At 41.8% G+C, this 24,133-nt stretch overlaps 1 protein-coding gene across 1 annotated transcript in view; it reads left to right on the plus strand.

Annotated features, from left to right (window-relative positions):
* Nucleotides 1–24,079, plus strand: part of PLXNC1 (plexin C1) — a 73,410-nt gene extending 49,331 nt beyond the window's left edge. The window contains exons 21-31 of the mRNA XM_054054629.1: nt 32–178; nt 7,430–7,607; nt 8,769–8,872; nt 12,931–12,985; nt 14,129–14,160; nt 14,249–14,356; nt 16,292–16,455; nt 16,895–17,042; nt 18,841–18,981; nt 19,068–19,142; nt 20,805–24,079. Coding sequence (XP_053910604.1) covers nt 32–178; nt 7,430–7,607; nt 8,769–8,872; nt 12,931–12,985; nt 14,129–14,160; nt 14,249–14,356; nt 16,292–16,455; nt 16,895–17,042; nt 18,841–18,981; nt 19,068–19,142; nt 20,805–20,909 — 1,257 coding nt within the window. The 3' untranslated portion in view covers nt 20,910–24,079. The remainder of the gene's footprint in view (nt 1–31; nt 179–7,429; nt 7,608–8,768; nt 8,873–12,930; nt 12,986–14,128; nt 14,161–14,248; nt 14,357–16,291; nt 16,456–16,894; nt 17,043–18,840; nt 18,982–19,067; nt 19,143–20,804) is intronic.
* The last annotated feature ends 54 nt before the right edge of the window (nt 24,080–24,133 follow it).

Here is a 24,133-nt window from a genome sequence, read left to right on the forward strand (position 1 = left end):
ACATGTTCCTCGTGTTTGTTTCATGCCCTAGGAGACAATTGGTGAACCTTTCTATTTGCTCGTGACAACCCTCAATCAGAGGATAAACAAAGGACCTGTTGACGCGATAACTTGCAAAGCCCTGTACACACTTAATGAAGACTGGCTGCTGTGGCAAGTGTCTGAATTCAAAACAGTGGTATGTTTGCCAGCTTGTGTTCCTTCCAAACATGGACAACTACTGTGTTTTCTCTTTTTCTAGAAAGCTGCATTAGAGTTCTTAGATACTAAGGTGATACGCTGATAATAAAACTGTTATTGCTGACAAAGTTCCAAAATACAATAAGGTTTATCTAGTTGGTATTTCATCAATATACACTCCACAAATAGCATTCACTCTTTGCTTTGCAGTATGCTTTAATCACCAAATGTTAGGTTTAATCAAGTCTCAAGTCTCAGGGTATTAAAATTTCTTCTTATTTTAAAGGAATATAAACATATGCTTAGAATTTATACTAAATTACACTTTTCCAATGAATGAAAGAATGGAATGCAGAGGTTTTATTTTTTGTTTGCATTTACTTGTGGTAATCCTCAGGCAGCAATAATTTGCTATAGGATTCCATGCTGTTGGCTCCAAATTAGCTCCAAATTTGCAAGGTTACAGTGTGGTGGATTTTAATTAGTTGCTTGGTTAAAAACAAGGTATCTGGGAAATCTAGCAATGTTTTTGCACTTTATCATAAATTGCTTGCCTCTCTCAAAGCAGCTGTGAAGTGCTTCCTATTTCACAGTCGCACTCAGAATTCTTTGAAAGCTGGAATTCCTTTACTGATTGTCGTTCTGACACTGAAGGGAGAAAGGACAGCAAGGATTATTGAACTTTGAGCATGTAAAAATTGTGACTTCTTTAAGAAGGACTTTTTCCCTCCAGAATTTCCAAGTGATTTTGAGTCTGAGAACTTAAAAATCTTGAGTCACTTCCATAGCTTTCTTGCTTCTTAACTCGTGGCTTTCTGTCAGATTTACCAGACATACTTAGGATAATGAGAAGTTTGACTGGATAGCGGGCTGCAGAGCTTGGCAGCAGAAACTGCCAGGGCAGCAACTGCCAAGACAGCGATACTGCAAGTGGCTTTGGAGGAGATTTCAGTCCTTTTCAGAGCCTATAGCCTGAGCCTCAGGTAGGGCTGGAGCTTCCAGGTCTGCCCATCTTCCATTTTTGTAGAAAGAACCTGGAGGTCCTAGGATGCCACATACTGGAGTAGACTACATGACCCTGGAAATGTTGGTTGGTCAGCAATCCATTGGACTTAGCTCCCTGGGTCATGTAGGAAGTTCACAACCTTTCTGTGAAACATTTCTGAATTTCTGCTGAAAGTTCTTGAACTGACAAAGTTGTAGTCAAATCTTCTTATCGCTATTTACAAAGCTGTTGTTGAAAGCTTCATTTGAAGGTACTTCAAACTCAATTACCACAGTGTGCATTTGGTAAAGGAATTTTGTGACTAAAAATCAAACACATAGTAGCGTATCTTTGGTTTCTTTGTTTCTACACTGCATTCTCGCATACAGTTGGCATCCAGGGTAAGTTTAAATACATTGCTATATATAGCCATAGGATACAAAACCCAGTAGTTAGCTTGGAGCAACAATTTTCAAGCAAGCTCAATATGCCTGTTACTAGTAGACTTCAGGAACATCTGGTCCTGTGGAATTGATTGACTTCTCTTATTTATAGCACAAATTCAAACTGAGAGCACCTTGGGGGAATAGCTGACACGGAAACTGCTGAACACTGCCTTCCTAGTGCTACTTCTGTGCATGCAGTCACCGACAGGGTTTTGTGGGCAGCCTGCAGCGAAGAGGAGAGAGGAGAAGTGGTCTGAAGGACGTGGTGTTGGTGGGGAAGGCTGTCTGCAGGTGGATGAGGAAGTGAGAGAGAAGATAGCCATTCTTGAACTTTGCTTGTTGCCTTTATACTTCATATTCCTGCTTTCAAATAGGAGATAGTGATACTGTTACAGGATTAATAAGTCAGATTTCCCTGCTAAGGTTCAGCAGTTTAATGACTTAGTTGGGAAGTGGCTCAATGTTCCCTTTAAGCCATCAGAAAAGGAAAGAGGATCCTGCAGTAAAATTACAGAGATGAAGCCCAAGGACTAGTTCTGGCTGGCCAGAGAAACAGTTTTATTTGATGTTTTGTCTAAGGTTAACACTGTGCTGTGAAAGAGATTTAGGTGGAACAGTGTGGCTATCTGGGATGGGGAAGCAGGCCAGCTGTGCATGTTTGGGTTTTTTTTCGAGATTAGCGTTTTATAGGATACTAGAGTGGAAGGAGTCAGCTTTTCTTCTCTTACCAACTCCACTTCACATGCACTGCAATGACATGAAGGACCCATGAGTGTACAGATAGGCAGAAGAAAATTTCTGCCTAAAGAATTGTCAGGTTTGTTTTCTAAATAGAATAAATTCTGAACTGAGTTTTCAAATGCATTTGCACATTTGCTCACTGTAGTTACATTACGAGTCTTGCAGGATTTTGTTGGTATTTTATTTTACTCCTTTCCAACAGCAGTGTGTTAGAACCCACCTGTCCAGAGCAAAGTATAAGAACACAGCCAAACCCAGGGTGATAGAAAGATACTGAAGCACATCTGCAGACACTCAGTGTCCAAATTTTAAAGCTATGTAGGCGCTTGAAGATGTAGGAATGCATCTGGTAGTGAGTTCAGCTCTGAAATCATGGGCACAAACAAGGCTGTAGGCATGCTGCATGCAAATCTCTTTTCAGCACTGCGGCTTCAGTTCCAAACCAATAAAAGCATTATATACACAGGCTCCTAAAAATCGAGGGGAGCTCCGCAGGTCTTCTCCTAAACACACCTCTACACAGATAAACTCTTGGAGCAGGAGAAGGAAGAAGCACTGGGCTTAGAGAAAGAAGGAAGGACAGGAGAGATTTTCTAAAATTTAAGCCATTTCTAACAGGGGGAAAAAAAGAGAACTAAGAAACGTGTTGGTTTTGGAACCATGGCTGAGCCCCATGCCTTTTTTTAAAAGGTCACAGACCCTGGGACCAGCCAATGCCTTACTGTTGGAGAGGGTCAGATGTTGAACAGGGATGGGCTACTGAAGTAAATACTCAAGCAGAGAGATGCTTCTCGAAGCACTGGTCCAGTATGAGCTGAGGAGCTGTGTGGTTTCATGCTGTGCTTGTGTTTGAGTATTGAGAAACAGAACCTCCTTGAAAGAGTCTTGGATGTGTCATGGAGCCTTTTCACAGCCTGAGGAAGCAAGACTGCATTCGCACAGGCAGACAAGCAGCTGCACTCTTCGGTGGATAATTTGCTCAGTGACTGATGAAAAAGCGCAGTGCACAGCTGAGTGTTAGCGTTTCACTGAAGTGTTTCATCTTAAATAGAAAAGCTGCACAGTGCCAGCCGGGCATGGGTGAAGTTCTCAGTGGAATCTCTCCTGTTAAAAAACAGGGGAGATTTCTTCATGTGGTGCACTTGGTGCTCCTGCATTCCTTTGAGTAGTCACTGTTGTTGAATTCTTTGCTGAAATGAGTTTGTATTTTTAGATTGGAAGAAATTATCTAATTCACCTGTTCAGCCAACCGCCTTTTACTGAAAGTGAAGCAAAGCCACATGGCGGAAGGTTGTTTAAAGTGTTCAACTGCTTTATGAGTTAAAAGAAGGGTGTTAAAAGAAGTGGGAGGGCTGTAAGGGTGTAAAGCGGAGACAGGGAACCCAATTTCATAATAAGATGCCACGGTTGTGGTATTATTAGTCACACTTTGTGAGAGATAAGGAAGCTATTAAAATTATGTGACATATGGGGATTTTTGTCTGCAGACAATGACACAACAGCCCTCCCTGGGAAGTGAGCAGTGCAGATGTTGTCTACAGGGGAGTCTTCTGAATTAGATAGAGTTTGAGTACCATACGGTAGCATTGAGAGTACGACCCTTGCTTTGCTTAGTGCGCATCTAGCCTAACTTTAACCCGTGTAATATTTGCGATGTGAATTTGTTAGCTGCTGTATAACCTCCTCATGTGTAACTGTACTGGCTTCTACGACAGGATCATACAACCAATCTGACTTCTCCCATTTGTTGTATTTCACAGTCTGGGAGACAGGAGTAGGTTTGAGGCAATTTTGTTGTGCTGTATGTTATGGTGCTGTCTCCTTCATATAAATTCTCTAACTTTTTCCTATCAAAATGTTTTCTTATGTTTTCCGTCTGTCTGATAAATGGAAATATGCTTTGTTGAGATGCATAGCTGAATAGAGACCAGAGTAATCAATAAGAATCCTTTAATATCTCAGATGATTTTTCTTTACTTCTAAGAAAACACAGTATTATCACATTTCTTTACTAAACCACATCTCATATTATCTGCTATGGTTATTAACAGCTTTACTAATTTCCAAGAAAACTACAAATTTGAAAAAATATCTGTAATCATTGTCTTCAAATGTCATTATTTCTGTCACTGCGTGAGTGAAAAAATGTTGTTAAAATTTGTTCCTATCTTCTAGCTTCCATTTGTTCCTATCTTCCAAGCTAGTTCCTGTACAAGTAGTTGCAGATGCTTGCCTTGTTCTCCTTAAATTGCCTTTAACAATTCCTGTAGCCTGTGTTAAGCCTTTGCTGAAGAGCACTGTGATTTTGCGTTGCTGACCACTAATTTCTAATGCATGAAGTGTCAATTCCAGATCTTACCAAGTTGAACCACATGTCCTGTAATTTCCTCCTGAATCTTCCCTAGGTTAACTTGTATTTTGGTTTCCTTTGCAAAGTGAGGGAGCTTAGAAATGGGCTTGATGATGTTTCTTCATGACTTCCATGGGTCCTCCGGTGATTTCTTTTAAATGCTTTCTGACCTTCAGAGCTGATCAAAAAAGGGCTTTCACGATTTTACAGTAATTTCAGATTCTTTTCCCAGTTCTACACTTTGTGTCTAAATGCAATGATTGTGACTGTCAGCTTCTGATTAATGGTTTATAAAGCCAGGGACTGTGCTGTCAGACAGGTTGAATCTGATTTATGAAAACTTCAGCTACAGAGGGAAGACTTAATAATAATTGGCTTTCCTAGCTCCCCATCAATTGCTTCGTCACTTAAAATTAAATTCTGCAGGAAATCGTATCAACAAAACTGTCTGGCTCTCTTGGTTTAGAGACTTTTATGTGTTTAAGTATCTGACCACTTTTTTGAGTGGTAAAGTGTTGTTATTATCCTCACGTTATGGATACTTTCGATTAAGGAGTCCATAAATGACTTGTATTCCATCTACATAAAGGACTGCTACTCTCTTTTTACAGTCCTGTCATCCTACAATGAGTTTAGCAGGGATGGAAGGACACTCGCATGCTAATAACTGAAAAGGCTGCACATTTATGTGCAATCTGTGTGCGAGCATGTGCTGAAAGGGAATTGCAGCAGAGAAAAAGACAGTTTCTTTTGACAGCCTGAAAGGAAGAGGATATGAAGGAGAAGCAGGAACATGAATATTGCAGTGCAGGAATAATGTTAGGAGGAAAGGATCAACTAAAGGAAGAAATGCTTCCAAGGATGTAAAGATGAATCAACATCAATAAAAGTGGGAATAGCTGCTCCAGAAAATCAGTTCAGAGACTGGAAGAGGAAGACTGTGATAAATGAGTTTTCCAAAGACAAAATACAGTTAGATCCTGTCCACATTTTTATCATATGATAAGACCATGACCCCAGGGCAATCAATGTCAAGGACAGGACTGCTGTCTGTTCACTTGGTCTGTGAGCCCAACCAAGCATGACTCCATCATTCCTGTGCCAATATATTTTTTTGCTAATTTTCCACATGAAATCCCAACCTGAGGCGTGGCATCCAGTCTGTTTCTTCTTCTGCAGGCACCGTTCCCCATCTCCTCCTCTTTTGTTCCGTCTGTCCTCTCCATGGACTCATTTTCCTCACAATTAAACATCTTGGTGTCCTGATTAAGTTATTCTCAGTTACTTCAGTTACATCCTAGTTTATGTTAAACCCTGATCTTTGTAGTTTTGCAATCCTGTTTTTAATAATGTTTTTGCTTCTGTAGAAACGGTAAAGTTCATTTCTTTATCATTGGATGACTTTTTTTCACCATCAGTGTGTCACAATTTTCACTCTTGCTGGGTAATAAAGCAGAAAATAGCATTCTACAACTATTATAATTCCCTGTTTTTCTAAGAAAAGAGAAGAGTTGTCCCTGCAGCAACCTGGACAGAAGTTCTTTCCTTCGCATGACAGCAGGGAAAAAATTTTTTTTGGTTGCTTCCTCTTTTAACAATCACTCCTTTACTAAGTCACACCTGCAGTGCTCACATTTCAATTAAAAGGTGTATTATACCAGACATGTCCAATACCCAGAATGGTTCAAGTATGTAGATTTCCCTATACCTCTTGCAGTCAAGTGCCGGCACCTAAAACACTTAATTCTGTCTCAAGGCAGAACATCTGTATCCATGTAGCTGAACAGTGATCTCTCTGCAAGGAGAAGGCTGTGGCATTGGAAATTATTGTTATTATCTCTTGACACTAGCAATTCTGTGCTCATCTCTTTTTCCCTGCCTTTTGTCAGTTGATCTGCCTGATCTGACCAGAAATATGACCCAACTGAAAACACTACCTGGAGGTGGTCACCCAGTCTCATTGGTGCTTCCCTCTAGCCCATAATCCCCTTGTGTGCAGCCTAGCAGATGAGTCGTGTCCCAGCTAAGAGGACCTGTGAGGTAAAGGGCAGGGATCTTGTAACTGGACAGGTTGTGGAGGTGTCTGACCTGCAGTAAGAAATAGTAGAATAAATCTCTCTTTTCTGTGCAGATCAGGTCCACTTTGGGTTCTGTCTGCTGCAACATGCTTTCCCATTTGACTGCAGTGGCCCTGTCTCTGCTGCCTCGAGAGACACAGCTATATGCAGACAGACATTAATGTCTCCAGGGGAGGTGTATTTTTTTGTATAATATGAGGTACTCAGCAAAATCTCTTGGTGTAAATATGCATTTTAACACTGCTTCCTATCCACTCAAAATCAATCATCCTTACCATGACGATTTACTTAGCAACCTTATCAGATCTGTAGTTGCTTGCAGTTTCATTTTTAAGGTATTCATTTTAAATAAAAGATCTGCTTTTTTTAGAACATGCATTGTAATTTTTCCTGGTCTCCTGTCTTTTTTTGGTAATTCACTGAAACAGATTTGCACAAAAGCAGACTACAAAATACACTGTAGGAAACATATAACTATGTATATTTGATTCTTTCGACATGAGGAATTCTAAATGCTTCTTTGTGTAAGCCCTTCAAATAATCTTTATTTGAAATAGCTTTAATTATAAGTATGCTGAAAATCTCTCAGGTTTTGCCATTGGGAGTAGGTTTCCCTGTAAGTCAGAATAACATGTATTTATTTCCCCAGACCATGAACGTCATCTTTGAAAAAATCCCAGAAAATGAGAGTGGAGATGCCTGTCAAACTATCCAAGTTAATGTTCTGGACTGTGACACCATAGGCCAAGCCAAAGAGAAGAGTCTTCAGGCTTTCCTTAATAAGAATGGCTTTCTCTATGGTCTTCAGCTGGATGAAGTTGGTCTTGGTAAGAGAGTGTCACTGTGTTATATTTTCATGGAGTTCACTGGTCTGTCTGTGGAGTTTCCTTGTGAAGAATTCCTACCTTTGGCTTTCATTTTTAGTGTTTAGGCAGAACACAGCCTTTGTAAGGAATTTATAGAGAAATACTAGATCATTTATGCTACCATTTAGAGCATTGGAACTCTTCTGCTTTGCTTCTGCAAGCATTTCAGCATGCAGTTAACTAACACATATTTATTGAACAAGTATGATATATATGTTCCTTTTCTGGGTTAAGTGAGGTGGTCTGTCCACCTGAGTACAGCTGGTTGATAAATTTTGTCAGCAGGCAAGATGACATGTAATAATTACCAAGTACTTTAGTCCCTACCTACTATCCCTCCTACCGCCCTTCCTTCCAAGAGGCCTACATTTCCCTTCATCAGGAGAACCCACAAATATCATTTATTTACAGTCAGGCTAGGTTTATTTAATAGTTCACGTTTGACTCACAAGGATACATACAATATCTACAGGCTGTAAATAAGGCCATTCCAGCAGATGAGTTGAGCCACCTTTTCTCGTTAGGTTTTCAAGGTCAGATAAAACCCTATAGTTGCTACCATACCACTTCCCATGTGCTGCAGCAGGAAATCTAACAAATTCTTCATTGTGGCATTTGTCACCTTTTGGACTTGCTCCCTAAGATGTTGATATTTCCTCACCTTCTCAGACGCTATGTCAGCAAGTGAGGGTAATTTACTTTTGTATCTGATGTTTAAATCCACCACCAGTGCCTGACCACCCTTTACAAATACTTTCAGTCTCCTACAGCTGATTTTAGTGATTCTTCTGGTTCCAACGTGACCGTAACACCATGTCATGCCTCTGCAACAGAAGAGCTAGATTAGGTGAAAGCACCATCAAAAACTCTGCCTTGACCAAGACTAAATGTAGTGCCAATAGCCTTCAGTAACAGAAGCCATCCAGGCTGTCACAGTAGAAAAGAAATCTATAGTGTGGGAGTGCAAAACCACTCTCATGTGACCTAGCACAAGGACAGAGAGAAACAGCTCAGTTAGGAGCTACTGGTCCAAAGATAATTAGGTGTTGTTTTCTTTACGAGCATCTGTACAATGAGAATGCCATTGGGATGTAATTGTTTTTTGTTGCTGTCATCCCGCAGAACTTATGTCTGAGGAGCAGTCAAGAGAACTGTTAGATATTGATGGCTCCTCAGAGGTGATGGAGGATGGGATAAGGAAGCTAAATACCATCGGTCATTACGAGGTAAGCATGGGAGCCATACCAATAAATCGAGAAGCAGTTTCTCCTCAGCTCCCAAATGCTGTCTGCACAGAAGTATCTTAATTGATCAAAATCTTGAAGAGATAGCTGAGCATCATCAACAGAAGGAAAGAAATGTGTAACATGACTTTCTTGCCAATGAGTCATGTTTTCTGTTACTTTTTGGATGTTTTCTTATTGCAGGGTTGCTTAGTTTAAGCATATCAGGTAGACTGTGACACCTCCTGTGTCAATCCCCTTTCCTTTTGCTCTTTGTTCCTGCTTCCATGTATTGTCGCCACCTGTACCATAAGTTTTCCCCTCCACTTCCAATTGCACCTGTAAACCAGTCATTTTCAGTGCTGCAATAATCTGTCCATCACTGGAAGAACACACAAGGTAGCAACTGGTGGCAGAGTCCTCCTGGATGTAGCACATTGCAAAAGCACAGAAAGCAGCATTGCCTGTCTAAGGAGTTTCCACTGACACTGGTCAAAACAGGGTGAGAGGCTGGGGTTAAACGTAGAACAGATTATTTGCCTCAGGTGATACAGTAGCTCACATTTTGATGCTACAGATAGATTTTGGAAATGAAGTTAGTATGCTGAGTGCCTTTAGTGAGCTTTCTTTTTGCCTTATTGTTGAATTTGAAAGTCTGACCTTAACATGATATTCAGTTTTTACTAATTTACAAGATTTGCCGATGAGTGTAGGTCTGTGCCATGCAAAACAGTATGGTGCTGAGAAACCTGAGCCAGCCCTGAACACATTGCTGTCTGCAGGAGCAAATATTGTGCCACCCACAGCGAGGAACAAGGACTCCTAGCAGAATTGTTTGTAGCTTGGGCTTAAGACAAGGCTACTCAGATCTGTAGCAAGCTCATTTGGACTCACTTTACAGATTTCTGTAGGCGTTTGTTGCTCTACTCACTTTCCAGGGAGGCAGTGGTGAACCCAGATATTTTGAGTCACCATCCCATGCTTAATCACAGCTTTTCCTTTGTCTTTCTTGAATCTTGTCTGTAGATTAGGATGGGATTTCCCTCCCTGGTAAAGATTTTGTACAAATTAGGCCATTGTAGCAGCAGGGTCCGAGTCTATGCAACAAAGGTCAAAATAGATTTGAATCCAATTATATGTTTGAACTTCTGTCTAACATGATAGTAGCCGCCCACTTCACTGCAGGCAGCTATTGCAAGTGCTCCCTAGTTTTACCTGGCAGATTTTTGCATTTCCCAAGCACATGACGAGCCATGGCAAACAAGTCTGCTCCAGTTGGTCACTGCCATCCCTGGGTATCTTTGTCCAAGCCCTTGTTTTCCTCTGTGGTTTCTACAGGCAGATGCAAGTTAGGTTGGAGGTTCAGTTGTTTCTGCAAAGCTGTAACTACACTAATTATAGCTTAGCAGCCGCCTTATGGAAATTGTGCTGGTTGTCTGTGTTACATATTTTAGTTTGTTTTTTCTGACAGTGGCAAAATAATGTACACTTTAGGCAGGAGCTTAGTGGCATTTTAGAGACTGGCTTAGTGGTAAGTATCAGCCATTAGTGTATCTAGTGTATTTTCTTGTATACATATGAATGCAAAAAGGAATGCAAGGGTATTTAGTCAGCAAAGAAGAGGAAACATTGCATACACAGTGTATATACATATATACATACAGATAGTAACATTGCCTGAGGAATTCCAGCTTAGAATTCAACAGTGCCTAGAGTTTTGTGGCAGTTCTGGCTTTTTGTTTGTTTGCCAGCCTTAAATGCTAAGAAAGTAACCAGATTTTTGCAAATAGGTAGAACTGTCAAGTCTTCTTAAGATACTGGAGCATGAGGGTTGGGTTGTAAAGGTCTCAGAAACACCAGCCATTCTTGAAAAAGCAGACTTTGTTTCTACACTGATTTTGAAAATGTGCAAGTAAGGGATGTTTGTATTTTTATGTAGTTTTTGATAGGAGACAAAACCGCTGTACTTACTAGACTTCCATGTGTCCATGACTTGTGTGCTCCTTTTGCTCTAATTTTTGTCTCCTAATAGAATTATTGATGTGATTATTTCTGAGGTCTGCACTACTGTTTGCATGAGAATAGCCACAAGCCTTGACAAGAAATTTCCTGATTATCATCATGTCCTATTTCCCACACAAGAAGAGAGCTGGAGAACTGCTTTCAGATCTGTTGTCCCATCTCAAAATTTCTCAGCCTGTAGCGGCATCACACTTCCCAGGAGCAGAGTCAGCCACAGAGAGCAAATCTGAGTGTGTGATCTGAACATGCAACTGGAACTGGGTTATAGGGAGGACAGGAAGAGGAGGTTATAGGGAGAACAAGAAAGAGGCAGAGAGCCACACCATTACATCTTCTTTTTTGCTAAGTATCTGTATTACATGCTGTCTGTATCTGAATAGATCCCCCCTCTCCCTGTTTGTCTTCTGCATTAATGCACCTGATAAAGTATGGATGTTTTGAGGTACCCATGAGAGCAGTCCACCATGAACAGTGATTTAGGCAGCAGGACCTAAAAATAAAGGCTTCTTATTTTTTATTGTTGATTTCAAAGAAACAGCAAGTATGGCGAGTGCAGTAATGATAAAGAAGGGAAAGCACATTCCGCTCAATGCTAAAAGTAGCCCTTGTCCCAGATATAAAGCCCAAGGTTGGGGCTTGGATCATGGCTGCACTGTAGCAATGCTTCTGATTCTTAGAGGGAAGCACAGTTTTCCCTCCAAGCCTTGTCCATCTCCCTCAGCACAGGAGCTGATATATTATCAGCACTGAGCTGTTCTCCAGCTCCTTGGAGAGGGTGTGGAGACAGCACACTGCTCATACCACTATAAGGAGGAGTAAACTTCTGGTTAGCCCTGTTCCTGTAGCTATCTTCAGGGCTAAGTAGGAGGACTCTTGTTTTCTCTGTGTTTGTGTCACCTCACAAGCTAGCCATAGAGCATGTTCCCATCTGTAGTGTGGTTTTAAAGTGCTCTGTGTTATCTGAAAGAGCTCTGAAGCACTGTATGATAAATGGAAACCCTGCAAAAAATCGTATTTATAAAATAAATTACGTTTACTTTCCAGGAGCAAGTGTAAGTGCAGATTTCTTTGGCGCAAGACACAGCTTTTGATAGAGTATCTTAATGTTTAAACTGGTTTCTCACACCGGGCTGACTGCCAAGGTTTAAAAACACTTAAATTATTTTGGCAGAGATCCCTTCCTAGAACTGGCCAGTTGTTTTTGTAATTATAGAGGGAAGTATACTAGCACTTGGCAAGACCTAGCATTTGACAGCAGAGCAGTGGTGTATTTCTCAGTGGGAGCCATTTTTCTCTTTCTCCAAGTTACTCTTTGACAATAAAAGGCTGACTTGCCAGTTTCTTTTAAAGATAATAGTTACTATCCTGGCAGCACTATAAATTCAGGGAAGGAGGGGCGAAGTTCTTCCTAGAAATCCCAAGGTGACTAGATATGGATCTTGACCTTTCAGTCTATGGGGCTTAAATATTTCGCTCACTTGGGAACTGAAGTTTGAAAATAGTTCTTGGGAGCACTAGACTAGACACTCGATATGGCCCCTCCACAGGGCAAAGGGGGAAAGCTCTGGAATGGACTGAGCTGGCGGAAAGGGGGCCAGAAGAGAAATCATCCCTGTGTTCCCCTCCCTTCTTCACTTTCCCAGAAGATCCTATTGCATTGGAGCCAGAGAATTCAGTCCAGGCAATCCGTAGAAAGATGGGTACAAGAAGCAGCACAAAGCAGTACATGAAAGTAAAATGTCCAGTTAGGGGCTTATCCAGAAAAAGCAAAGAAATGGGAAAGCCTTAAAGGCCAGCTTGTTGGAACTTCTGGAACTTCTACCTTCTCACCTTGCCAGGTGAGGCTAACAAACCATAGCTACTGCCTGTGTCTGAAAGCCCTGCCTGCCTGCTGAGAACCCTGCACACCATGGGGAGCACTAAGCAGACTGGCGCACTCCTGCACTGCCGCGGTCTTGAGAGAGGAAATGAAACTGAGAGTCTTGTGAATTCTAGACACTTTTGTTTCAACAAGATACGTTTGGTTTTTTTTCTTCCAGATTTCAAATGGAGCAACCATAAAAGTATTTAAAAAGAAGACAAATACCCGATCAGGTAAAAAAGGAACTGTAATCTCTTTAATCTTTCGTGGAGAACGGCCTGGGAGTGCAGACAGCTGAACTATGACAGGTTGCATTTTGGTCAATAGGAGGTCAGGAAAATAGGCATTTTGGTATAGCTGAGCCAAATGAAGAGCTGTGTTACCCTGACTTTGTGCCTCTGGCAGGCACAGTGGGACTAGGAGGAGAAAGAAGGCAAAGTAAAGAAGGATAGAAGGACTTCCTTACTTTTAGAGTCCTCAACAAACGGGTGTTTGAAGGTGCAGACTCATAGGCAGGAAAGCAGGGCAGGGAAGCCCAAGTGACACCAAGTGCATACTGGTGAGGCCACCACAGGGAACACGTCCTGCTCTGATGCCCAGTCTTGAGCATCACAGACATAGCGGTGCACTGTCCAGAGACAGGCATAACAAAAAAATGCAGTTTTGGAATTTTCCTTATTCTCTTACTGTGTTTCTGAAAGCTTTGACTTGACTGTCACAACAGCAGGTCAGGAGTTCAAGGGTTCGAGGAGCTGAAGGATGCTTTCGAGAGTTCAGCACATCTATACCTGTGATGCAGGTTTCTCCAGCCCAGCTGATGGCTCAGGGAAGGTGGGCTCCCTGTAGCCCCTGGGAAGAAAAAGACACTCCTACTGTGTTGTCATTCACCTCACCTTCAAAGAGGACATCTAAAGTTAGGGGAGATGTGTCTCTGAGGTGCAAGTTACTGGGATGGCATTGCTCTCTCCCTTGGCAAGAACATGGTTGTATGTTCTTCAGCCACCTTTCCAGCCTACCTCAGCCTGTCTGAACTGAGTACTCTTAACAGAGTGTAAAGCAATGCAATCGTCTCATCTGCTGTCTGTTGTCCTCCTTTCAGAGGAGCTGTGATTTGCTGCCAGCTTACCCCAGCAGCAGCAGATGCTGATGCCTTAGCTTAGTGGTCCAAGCTACGGGTTGGTATTGGGGAGGTCAGCCAGGACCTGTGCGTTTCTCAGAGGCTTCCCCCACACTGCAGGCAGGAAAGCATAACACTGAGCCTGCTTGCTTGGCATCCTCACATGCACCATCCTGCACTGTCCAGAGCCCAGCAGAATTCACAGCTGTAGCTGCGTGTTTCGTTAATGCCTGTTTGCTCTCTGCTTTCTGTTGTTTAGATGTGGACTACTCGGATGAACACTGTCATTTGGTGAGTTCAGCCAGTACACTGTTAATTGGTAGGTTTAATACTGAGATGCATTTGTATCTGTGTAATCCCTCTAATCTCTTTGTGACAGATTTTACCAGACTCTGAAGCAAACAAGGATGTGAAAGGAGCAGGTCACAAAGGAAAGCAAAAATTCAAAGTGAAAGAAATGTATCTGACAAAGCTTCTGTCAACCAAGGTAAACTGTAAAGGCCTTATTTTGAGGGAGGGCTCCTGTTAAGCGTCGCTAGTTTGGCACAGCAGAAGTAGAAAATAAAGCAGAAATTACACAGTCTTCCTGCATGTGTATCGAATGTTAACTAAAAAGGTAGCCTATAAAAATCACTGTGCTAACTACGGATTATGATCATTTGTAAAGATGGCCACATTTCAGTTTTTCTGATGCTAGAGTTTTAAAATTGTCTGTTACGCATACTCTGTATCTCCTCGGTAAGCACAACCTTTTTTTCTCAGGTTAAGCAAAAAAAACGTAGTTATTGAGCTTATAGAAAGTGAGTTCTGCCACTGAGTCCCATAAAGTGAGAACATCTCCTCTCTACTAGCATTTGCAGAGCTTCAGCTCCCAAAGAGTTTCACAAAATACTGCCCATGAAATGAAATAATCCTTTATAGTCTCACATTAAACATCCAAAATAGCTAAATTAATTTTAAAAACAAGGTCCTTAGGATTTGTAATAAGATTACCTAATTTATACAATGCACATTCCTTAGGAATAAGCCCTGTTCACTCCCTCCGGTAATGTCATCTTGTTCCTGTCTTACTCAAAAGGGTTGTAAAACTCTTCGCAACAGCATATTATGTGAAGTATTAATCTGTGCACAACCCTAAGAGCTGTGTGATACAAGAGGCCTAGAGGGATGATGATTATGGCCTTCTCACATTTAAAAATCTATCAATCATTATTTAATTAGATTGTTGATAGCATCTGAAGTAATTCGGGGCATTACCCAGAGTGAGAGTGAAGACTGGTCATTTTTCATTTGCTGTGGAAAGTAACATAAGCCCTTAGGAGCTGCTGGAATAACCCAGTAATACCTTATGAGTGAAGAATGAAGTACAAAAGAAAAGATCAGGCTCTTAAAAAAAAAAGTCCTTTAAAGGGCTTTAAAGTAATCATCTCGTTCTCCAGAGTAGGGTAGTGCTCTGAACAATAGTGCTGTGATATCCTCCATTATGAAATTCCACTCATCATATGCCATACACTAAAGGAAATTGCATGGAACCACGTCTCTTTGTGTCTGTCTCTCTCTCTCACTCATACATGCACACGGACACAGTTGCAGAGTTTGCCATGTGAATTGCACCGGCCAGTAACACATCAAGGCCATGGGATACACTTAAATCCTTTTTATTGAGAGAAGATTGAGCTAAACTTGAGCTTCAGAACAGATGTGAAGAATAAGAGCATGAAACAAGTGTTTTCCTTTAATTGCGTCTATTTATGAATTTTTTTGTGATGGTGTCAGAGAGTTCATCAGCAACAAAGCCCTTGTTTTTGTGAGACAAATAGCTTCACTTCTGGATCAGAAATACCCAGTTTTCAGTTCTTCTCTCTAATTTTAGTGCCTTCCTATGCTACCCAAAGCTGTAACCCTGGAATTAGATCAAGTACCACGGTCACTTGACTGTGAAGTGTTGATGAGCACATGTGTTCAACGTGTGTCTCAGATGGCACCATGAAGACCAGTGCCCTAGAAAACTGGTTGAAATCCTTTTGCTTGCCTCCCTCTTACTTCCAGTCGCAAGTTCCAAATGCCTTTAGCAACAGTGCCAATGTATTTAAAGAGTTGATGTTGTTTGATGTAGTCTTTGTGCAGGAAAATCAACTTGTGATTCCTTCCACCTACAATTTATCACAAAGTTCACCACGATTCTCCCGTCAGTGAAGTGACAGGACATGTGACATTTCAAAGCAGCTCATTAAGGTGTATTTGTAGTTGCATTTTTATTACTGACTGTTTTGTTTGCCAGCAACCTATGGCCTAGAGGGTTTCCACAAGCGTATAGTAGTTTCTGTGTGTGATTGCTAAGGGGCACACGCAGCTCTCTGAGACAAGAAATGCTGTTCTTTTCTTGTGTAATAAAAGCACTGTTCGTTTTCTCACTTTTTAGGTTGCAATTCATTCAGTTGTTGAAAAGCTCTTCAGGAGCATTTGGAGTTTACCCAACAATAAAGCACCAGTTGCCATCAAGTACTTTTTTGACTTTCTGGATGCCCAGGCTGAGAGCAAAAAAATTACTGACCCTGATGTGGTCCATATATGGAAAACCAACAGGTATGTCTGTATAATATGCGCAGGACTGCATGCACTCTGAAAATGTAGTTGCCAAGATGGAACAGGTCACCAGTGGTCAGAAAAATGAGATTTTGGCATGTCTGAGTGAAGATGTGGTTTGGCTTTGTGGTCCCCATTAATTTTAGTGTATTGATTAGATACGATAAAAACCACCATAGCTCCCGGGACTTCTGAGTCTGCACGCTGACTTCACGCTCAGAGAGCAGTACCTGCAGGTTGAGCATTATATGGAGATGGAAGGGTGACTGACTAATATCTTTGCTCTGTAGCCTTTGTTCCCTGATCCCTTTCTTCACATGAATAAGCAGCCCAGAAATGTGTTGCTTCCCGTGAGTGCAGTGCAATCAAACTGCCATTTTAAAGCAGTTATGCTACCTGAGTGATTAATTTTAATGATGCTTGTTCTTTCTCTGTTTAGTCTTCCTCTTCGCTTCTGGGTCAACATACTGAAGAATCCCCAGTTTGTCTTTGATATTAAGAAGACTTCACATATAGATGGCTGCTTGTCTGTAATTGCACAAGCATTCATGGATGCCTTTTCTCTAGCAGAACAGACACTGGGGAAGGTAATGAAGTCTGAGATCTGCTGACATCAGAGGCACAACTGTCAGTGGCCTAATTAAGCTGGGTTTCCATTCCTTGTTGCTCCATCACACAAGACTTCGAAGAATTCACTGGAGTACACAGATACAGCAACTAGAATGCCGTATTTATAGCTAACTGCTGCTTGTCATCTCTGCAGTTAGTTTCTGTGCAGTGTGTTTATAGAATATCTGGAAAAGGGTAGAAATTGTAAGATTTTAATGAACTTTAAAGATTTTTAAAACAAAAGTTTTCGAAGTATTAACTTAAATTGATAAGTACTCCGAATTTTGTCTGCCACACACCAATGTGCAGAAAACACATATAGTAAGCTACTGGGAGCTATAAAGATACTCAAAAGACCTCTGAATTTTGAAATAGTTCCTTTCACATGTATTAGCTGCTCCCTTTTTACGTGAAAAATTATTTGCTGGAGTAACAAGTCCAGAAATTTTACATTCAAAGGCTCTTTAGTACACTGTCCAGAAACTCTGAGGATCAGAAGTACTTCATTTTTCCTGAGGGTATTTTCCTTTTCTTTGGGCCGAAGTAGAAAGCATTTGTTCAGGCTCATACTACCAAGAAAAACAGGCTAAAGAATTTTTTAGCCCAAAAAAATAATAATGGACTAATAAAATAGTCCATAAAAATGGACTGATTTCCTATGTGATAGGAAATGCTCATTTTCTAAAGGTAAATAACAAATAATATGCTTATTTATCTTAAGAGTGAGGTGTCATGAATTAAAACTAATTGAATCACTTGACAGAAAAACTGCAAATGAGCATGGTCTGTTAGGTTTCTATGTTTAACATCCTTTGTGAAGTACTGTTGCTACAACAGCTCCCATTAGCGATTTGAAAAGGAATGCTGAAACCTGATAAAGGCTTGCAATGCAGTAAACACCATCTTGTGGCCTTTTAGTACTAAAATTACTTTCATGTTTTTTAGCCTTTTATCTTAAAGCATTCTTTAGCTACCTAGGGAACAAACATTTAAATAATTTCATCACACAGTAGAAACACTAGTGAAAAGATATCACACGGCTGTGTCATTTATTCCCCAGAATTTAAACTAGAACAGCGACAGGAAACCACCAGCCCCCACTTTTACATTATGAAAGCTTGGTTTCCAGGTGGGGCTTCAGCTCCTAACACAAACATCAGCATTTATTTTCTCGGATGAGCCTGAAGCTGCCTGGTTTTTGCCAGACTTGGGTTGCTGAAGCTCTGGAGAGAAAAAAATAAATCCCTTTGGCTGTGCGTAGCTGGCAGTCAGTTCTCCACACTCGCAAACCCCTGAGCAAATGGAGTAGAAGCAACCGAAGAGTTTTAGGGGAACCTCTGCCAGCACAGGATCTAGTTAGGCTCTCTGGCATACTACCCTAGGGGAACTTCCCACAGCATGGCTGTATCCTGTCTGGAAGTGGGATATCAGCCTCACAAGCCCTTTAGTTCAGCTTTCACGATCTTTCAAGCCCTGGGCGGGGTGAGGAGGAAGTAAGAAAGAAAAATACGTGTAAAGGACGAATGTTTATCGCTCCTGATGCCTATAGAAATAATAATATGGCAACTGTTGTGAAACACAATGCACTGTTACTGAGGTCCTGCGCCCGGTCTTCATCTTTATTTCATAACCTTGATTCCTTGCTTATAACCACCACAAAGAGATGTGAGTCACACAGAGAACAGACACAATTAGATGCAATTAACTGTGTGGAGGTGGAACCTTAGGAAATCTGTGCTGTGAAAATTGACAAGGCTTCAAATATTTTCTTTTAAGGAAGCACCAACAAATAAACTTCTCTACGCTAAAGACATTCCACTCTACAAGAAGGAGGTGAAAGCGTACTATAAAGCCATCAGGGATCTGCCTCCATTGACCACTGCAGAGGTTGAGGAATTTCTAACTCAGGAATCTAAGGTATGGTGGAGAAGTGACAACATTTTCTTTCATATTAGAATTTTTGAAAAGGAGAACTATCTGAGCAGAACTATTTTCTGTTTTAGAAGCATGAAAATGAATTTAATGAGAAAGTGGCCTTGATTGAAATCCACAGATACATAGTGAAATATTACGATGAGGTAAGCATGTCTGCTTTTCCTGCTTAACCCCCTAATGTTAAGTTGCTACCTCAGGCTTGAAAGTTGGGCTTGACAAGGTAACCAAGTGCTGGTGGGGTGCATGAGGTGCTGGGTGCCTCTCCAGAGACAGCTTCTCAGCGCTGCAGCCAAGGCTGCTCCTCCTGCTGACCTGTGTGGGGCCAGAATGGTGCAGTTCCCACTTCTTGGAGGGGTCACAGGCCCAAGGTTTGTAAATGTACCTCTGTTGTCACCACTGTGTTTCACAGAGACAGTAGCAAGAAAATTTTCCCTGCAGTTTTGAGAAAGTCCTTATATAGCCTCAACTTCTTGTTTCACTGTGTTTGCAGACTATCTGCTAATGCCTGTCACAACCCGTGTGCATGCGCTCCATTTCCGTGGAGATTCAGAAATCAGATTAGGCTGTAGCACCAGGGATCTCAATTTAATAGTCGGTACAAACACCTCAGCGTAGCGCACAGCCTTACAGCAAGAGGCGTCTGCTTCTTTCCTGTCATAGCCCGCTTGTGCTCTGTTCTAGTAGTCTTTCTTTTAAAGAAAAGAAGCTGTAGCTTCCAGTCGCTGGTATTGGCAACAAAATAAATCTTTTCTCAACTGAAAGCACTTAGTCTTAGGCTACCTTTAAGCTGCTTTTTAAGAAAATCTCAGCCTTCCACTTTTCATGACAGGATCCTCCACTGCATTTTGCTCGGCATCCTTAACAGAGGCTGTGTGTGCCTACGCAGGGACAAAGATAAGAGCCAGCTGGGGTGTGTTGCCTGAAGGCTTCCTTACCACTTCCAGCAGGTTGTCTGGGTCTCCCAGCAACCAGACCTTTCTCTCTTTCATCCCCGGCAGCAGAGCATCAGCGCTTGCTGTAATCATCCAGCTCTCAGTCACCTGTTAGCTAGCCTGCCACTTCTGATCTCTAACATCTCAAATTATCTGGGTTCGGCATCAAATCTTTACCTCTTAAAAGAAGCTTGGGAGAATGCTCAGAATGGCACTACACTTTATTAAGCTCATTAAAATTGTTGACACAGGAGACTTCAGAATACTTTCTAATCTTGGCACCCATTTCCGTGTTTTTGAAGCTAGTACTGGCTAAACTTACCCCTTCCTTAGAAGGAAACATTTCCTCTGCTCTTCCCCCTCTGGCTTTTGACTGGGAGCAGCTGAGAGCTCAGTCACTTTGTAAAGTTGCCAGCAAAGAGTTTTCAGACAGCAGTAGTGCTCCTTCCCATCACCTGGGCCAGTGCCAAGTGGGCCAGTAAGAGGAAGACAGGCAGCGCATTGCCCTCTGTTTATAGGGCAGAGGAAAAGAAATAAAATATCATTTGCAAATCTGCTCGGGGGTAAAACTGAAGCACTAGCCTTGCCTCACACTTAGAGCAATGAACATGTGTTGGATTTGTTTGGGTTTTTTTGCTTGGCTCTGTCATTCTTTGTGGAAGTGTTGCAAAGCCTGTAATCATAATGACTTGAAAGAAAAAGTACCAAAATAAAGTGTTAAAGTCAGAAAAGAATGTTTACATTTAGGCAGGCATTCAGATGGATTTTTCTGCCAGTAGTTGGAATACAGAAAAGCAGGCTTTAAAAAACAGCAAGTTAAAAAAGCAATAAAAAAATTATTCTTTTTTTTTTTTTTTTGCTAATTGTTAACAGATTGTCAGCAAACTCGAGCGAGAACGGGGGTTTGAAGAAGTCCAGAAACAGCTCCAGCAAGTAAAAGCCTTATTTGATGAAAAGAAAAAATGCAAATGGCTTTGAGCAGAGCACTGACTCACAGCATCACTGTGGGGGATTTTAAATAAGCGCTACTGCTCCCAAAACTGTTTTGACTGACTATATGTACAGGGTTTGAGACATTTGGACACTCTTCTCCACTCTGACCATTCCAAGTGATATCTACGTTTGGGAATGAAGTACGGGCAAGGGTAGATATTCAGACACAGGCATGTAAAAGTGTGTCTAGCATTGGCAGGGCCAGCTTTTTTAGGTACATGAGCACATATATCTTTGGGTTCAAAAATCCTACCTAAGTAAGCTTTCTGCTTACTTAAAAACTTGCAGGAGATGCACAAAACACATTGCAAGTTCAGAGTTGTCCGCGTGAACTTGTAAGTTGCTTAGCTCTTTTTTTTAAGAGAGAAAGCTGATGTTTCGCCACATCCTTTCAGCAGCCTTGGCAAACTGAGGATGAGCTCCGGCTTCAGAATACGGGTCAGCTGCAGTTTCCTTCCTTCCACATAAATGTGCACTGGTTCCTGTTCAAAAAAAAAAAAAAAAAATCAGCACCAAAGTGACACTTATCTTAAGTGTGTTTAGCTGAAAAAGTGGGTCTGAGGTTTGAAGCCAGAATTCTGCATGGCAGGACTTCTTTTCCTTAGGTTAGAAATTCCACGTGCAAAGTAAAGCCAACCACTGAGCGGGAAGGAGGGTAAGCTTTTGGAGCAAGTTACTAGGCTGGCATCAGTCTGTGTTTACATTTCTACCTTTCCATCCTTAAATAAGCTGTGAAACATTTGTGAGCAGCTTCACGTGTGAAACCTCCGTGCAGCTGTACCACATCGGAGCACCGTTGTGATTTGGTGACGCAGCTGACAATGGCTGCACTTTGGTGCACAAACCTGTACTCAGGTGTGTGGCCCATGCCTCAGTGCTGACAGTCCTGGCCGTCCATGTACAAGGGCCTCACATATCTAAAGCCAGCATCGTTTCTTTCAGGTTGTCCACACAAAGGTTTTGTCGAAAGAGGGTCAGTTTAATAATACATAAAGACAGGAGGATGGCTGTTATCTCTGACTGTGTATGAGAAACTGGGGAGGGGGTAACTCTGCCTTAGTCCTGCTGGGGTGGTGTTTGAGGCTCGGCTGTTTTCAGAGGAGGGTGGGTGTTCATTAGCTTTACATTGGTGGTTAAAGTTAGCCCAGCTGGAAAGCAGGTGCGTGGCCATGCTGCTGAGAAGAGGCTGGTGCAGTGGCTACGGAGGAGCAGCCGTGGCTCTGGCTCTGCTCCCACACCAGCACAGTCCTACCCTCTGCTACAGACCTGAAATGTTTTGTTGCCACAGACTCTACTTCAGCCATGCAGAGGCACTTCTTAAGGTTGCAGCCGGCCCTTAGAGTTGAGGTAAGGCATTGATGAGATGGAGATCCATTTCCACCTGTTTCCAGAGGGGCCCACCACTGGAAGCAAGTGGCAGTGCACAGTGGCCCACAGGAGAGGGAAGAGCTGTCCCCTGCCTTGGCAGCAACGAGGGTGCCATGGGCTGTGAAGAGCACAGATGGCCCATGTTTAGCATAGTAAGCCTATGCTGGGGCTCTGACCAGCCAGCGCTGCCCACGCAGGGCTCCCAGGCAGCAGAGCGCTCTAAAGATTTATTAGAATGCACCGCTGCTTTGGAGGAGCCCAGAGACTGCAGCACAAAAATACTAAAGCTGGCTGGTTTGGTTGCAAAGGCTACCAGAACCTGGTACCAGGCACAATCCCATGGCACGTGGCTGGCCAGTGCCGGCGATTGCTAACCACACCTTGGCAGAAGCAAGGCCGCCTGTCAACGTGGGGAAAAAAGCAAACACAAAAACACGTTGCCTACTGGTCTGCTTCCTCCCTAACGTGTGATTGCACAAGTTGTACCTCTTGCATATCATACAGGGAAGCCACCAACCCATACTGTGATGGCTTTCTGTTTTGTTTTTGGTTTTTTTAAATTCAAGTCTTACACTTGCTATTAAGTTTACACTTTATACTTGATGGAATGTATGGCTTTGTTCAGGAAACTGCACTACAATGTTGCAGTACTTTCAGCAGTTCTCTTCTCTGCCTGGCACAATCTATTATGGTAAGTTTAATTTTAACTGGAAAAAAAAAAAAACCATCCCTAACCCGTCTTGCCCTCTGTCCTAAAGGAGTGGACCGTGGCTTGAGTAGCACTTAAGCTTAGAAAACCTGTACTTAAGGGCTTGATTTTTATTGTTCTTAACCTAACTTTTTAAAGCAGCATCAAATAAATAATCAAAAAAAGCACAGTAATTATGATAAAAGGAGGGGTAAGAGCAGATTGCTCTTTCCAGTTAGACATCTCAGCAATTCCACTCCACTCCAGGTGTTCGCTGGCAGTGCATCTGAATGACCTCTGATAGTTTTGTTCAACAGTAACCTTCTGTACAGGCAGAAAAAAATCCAACCAGCTCCAACGTTTCTGCTTGAAAAGCTGTAAAATATAATCTGTTTGCGTGGGTCTGATCCTGTGAACTTCACTATATGTGTTTATATGATGAGGAAATGAAAAATCAGTCCTATTCTGTATTTGTACTACTGCTTGTTTGCTACAATAGCTTTAATGATTTCTAGAGATTAAGTATGTGTTGAAGCAGGCCCTGTAGCTTTAGCCTACAGCCTGGAATAGGATTATTGCCTTTTATTCAAGCCTCCTAAACAGCGTCACTCTGTTAGTAAACCATTTAAAGTCATGCTGGGACTTTGTAACCCATCAAGTGGATCTCACGAAGTGATGTGAAGTATAATTAAGTGATTGTGGCTCTTCTGGTAGGTTTGGGTCAGCACATAAAACATTGGCACACCTTCCGTATTTGCAATTCGCTGTTACACAGACAAAAAGAACCACCTCTGACTCAAGCTGTATTACAGCAACCCAACAATTCTAACAACATTCTCTGAAAGAAAAGCAAACTTCTCTTTAACTTATTTTTCACATGTTTACAGGCAAACTGCTATGGCAAACAGCGTATTTTCTAACACTAGCTTACAGAGCATTATTTTGCTGTCATCTAGTTTGAAGTCAAATCTTAACTGATGTGTAAAGTATTTCCTGTTGTACAGAAGTTAACCTGTTGTTTAAAATGAATGGTTTAAAAAAGTGCAAATGACAAATACATGTTGGTGTTTGTATGGGTTTATCTAGAATAAAATGCATTTGGAGGTTATTTTGATTAACTTGTGTACTTTAAAATCATAGAATCGTCACAGAA

The sequence above is a fragment of the Cuculus canorus genome, chromosome 1 (genome assembly GCF_017976375.1).
Source record: "Cuculus canorus isolate bCucCan1 chromosome 1, bCucCan1.pri, whole genome shotgun sequence".
In the NCBI taxonomy this organism is placed as follows: Eukaryota; Metazoa; Chordata; class Aves; order Cuculiformes; family Cuculidae; genus Cuculus; species Cuculus canorus.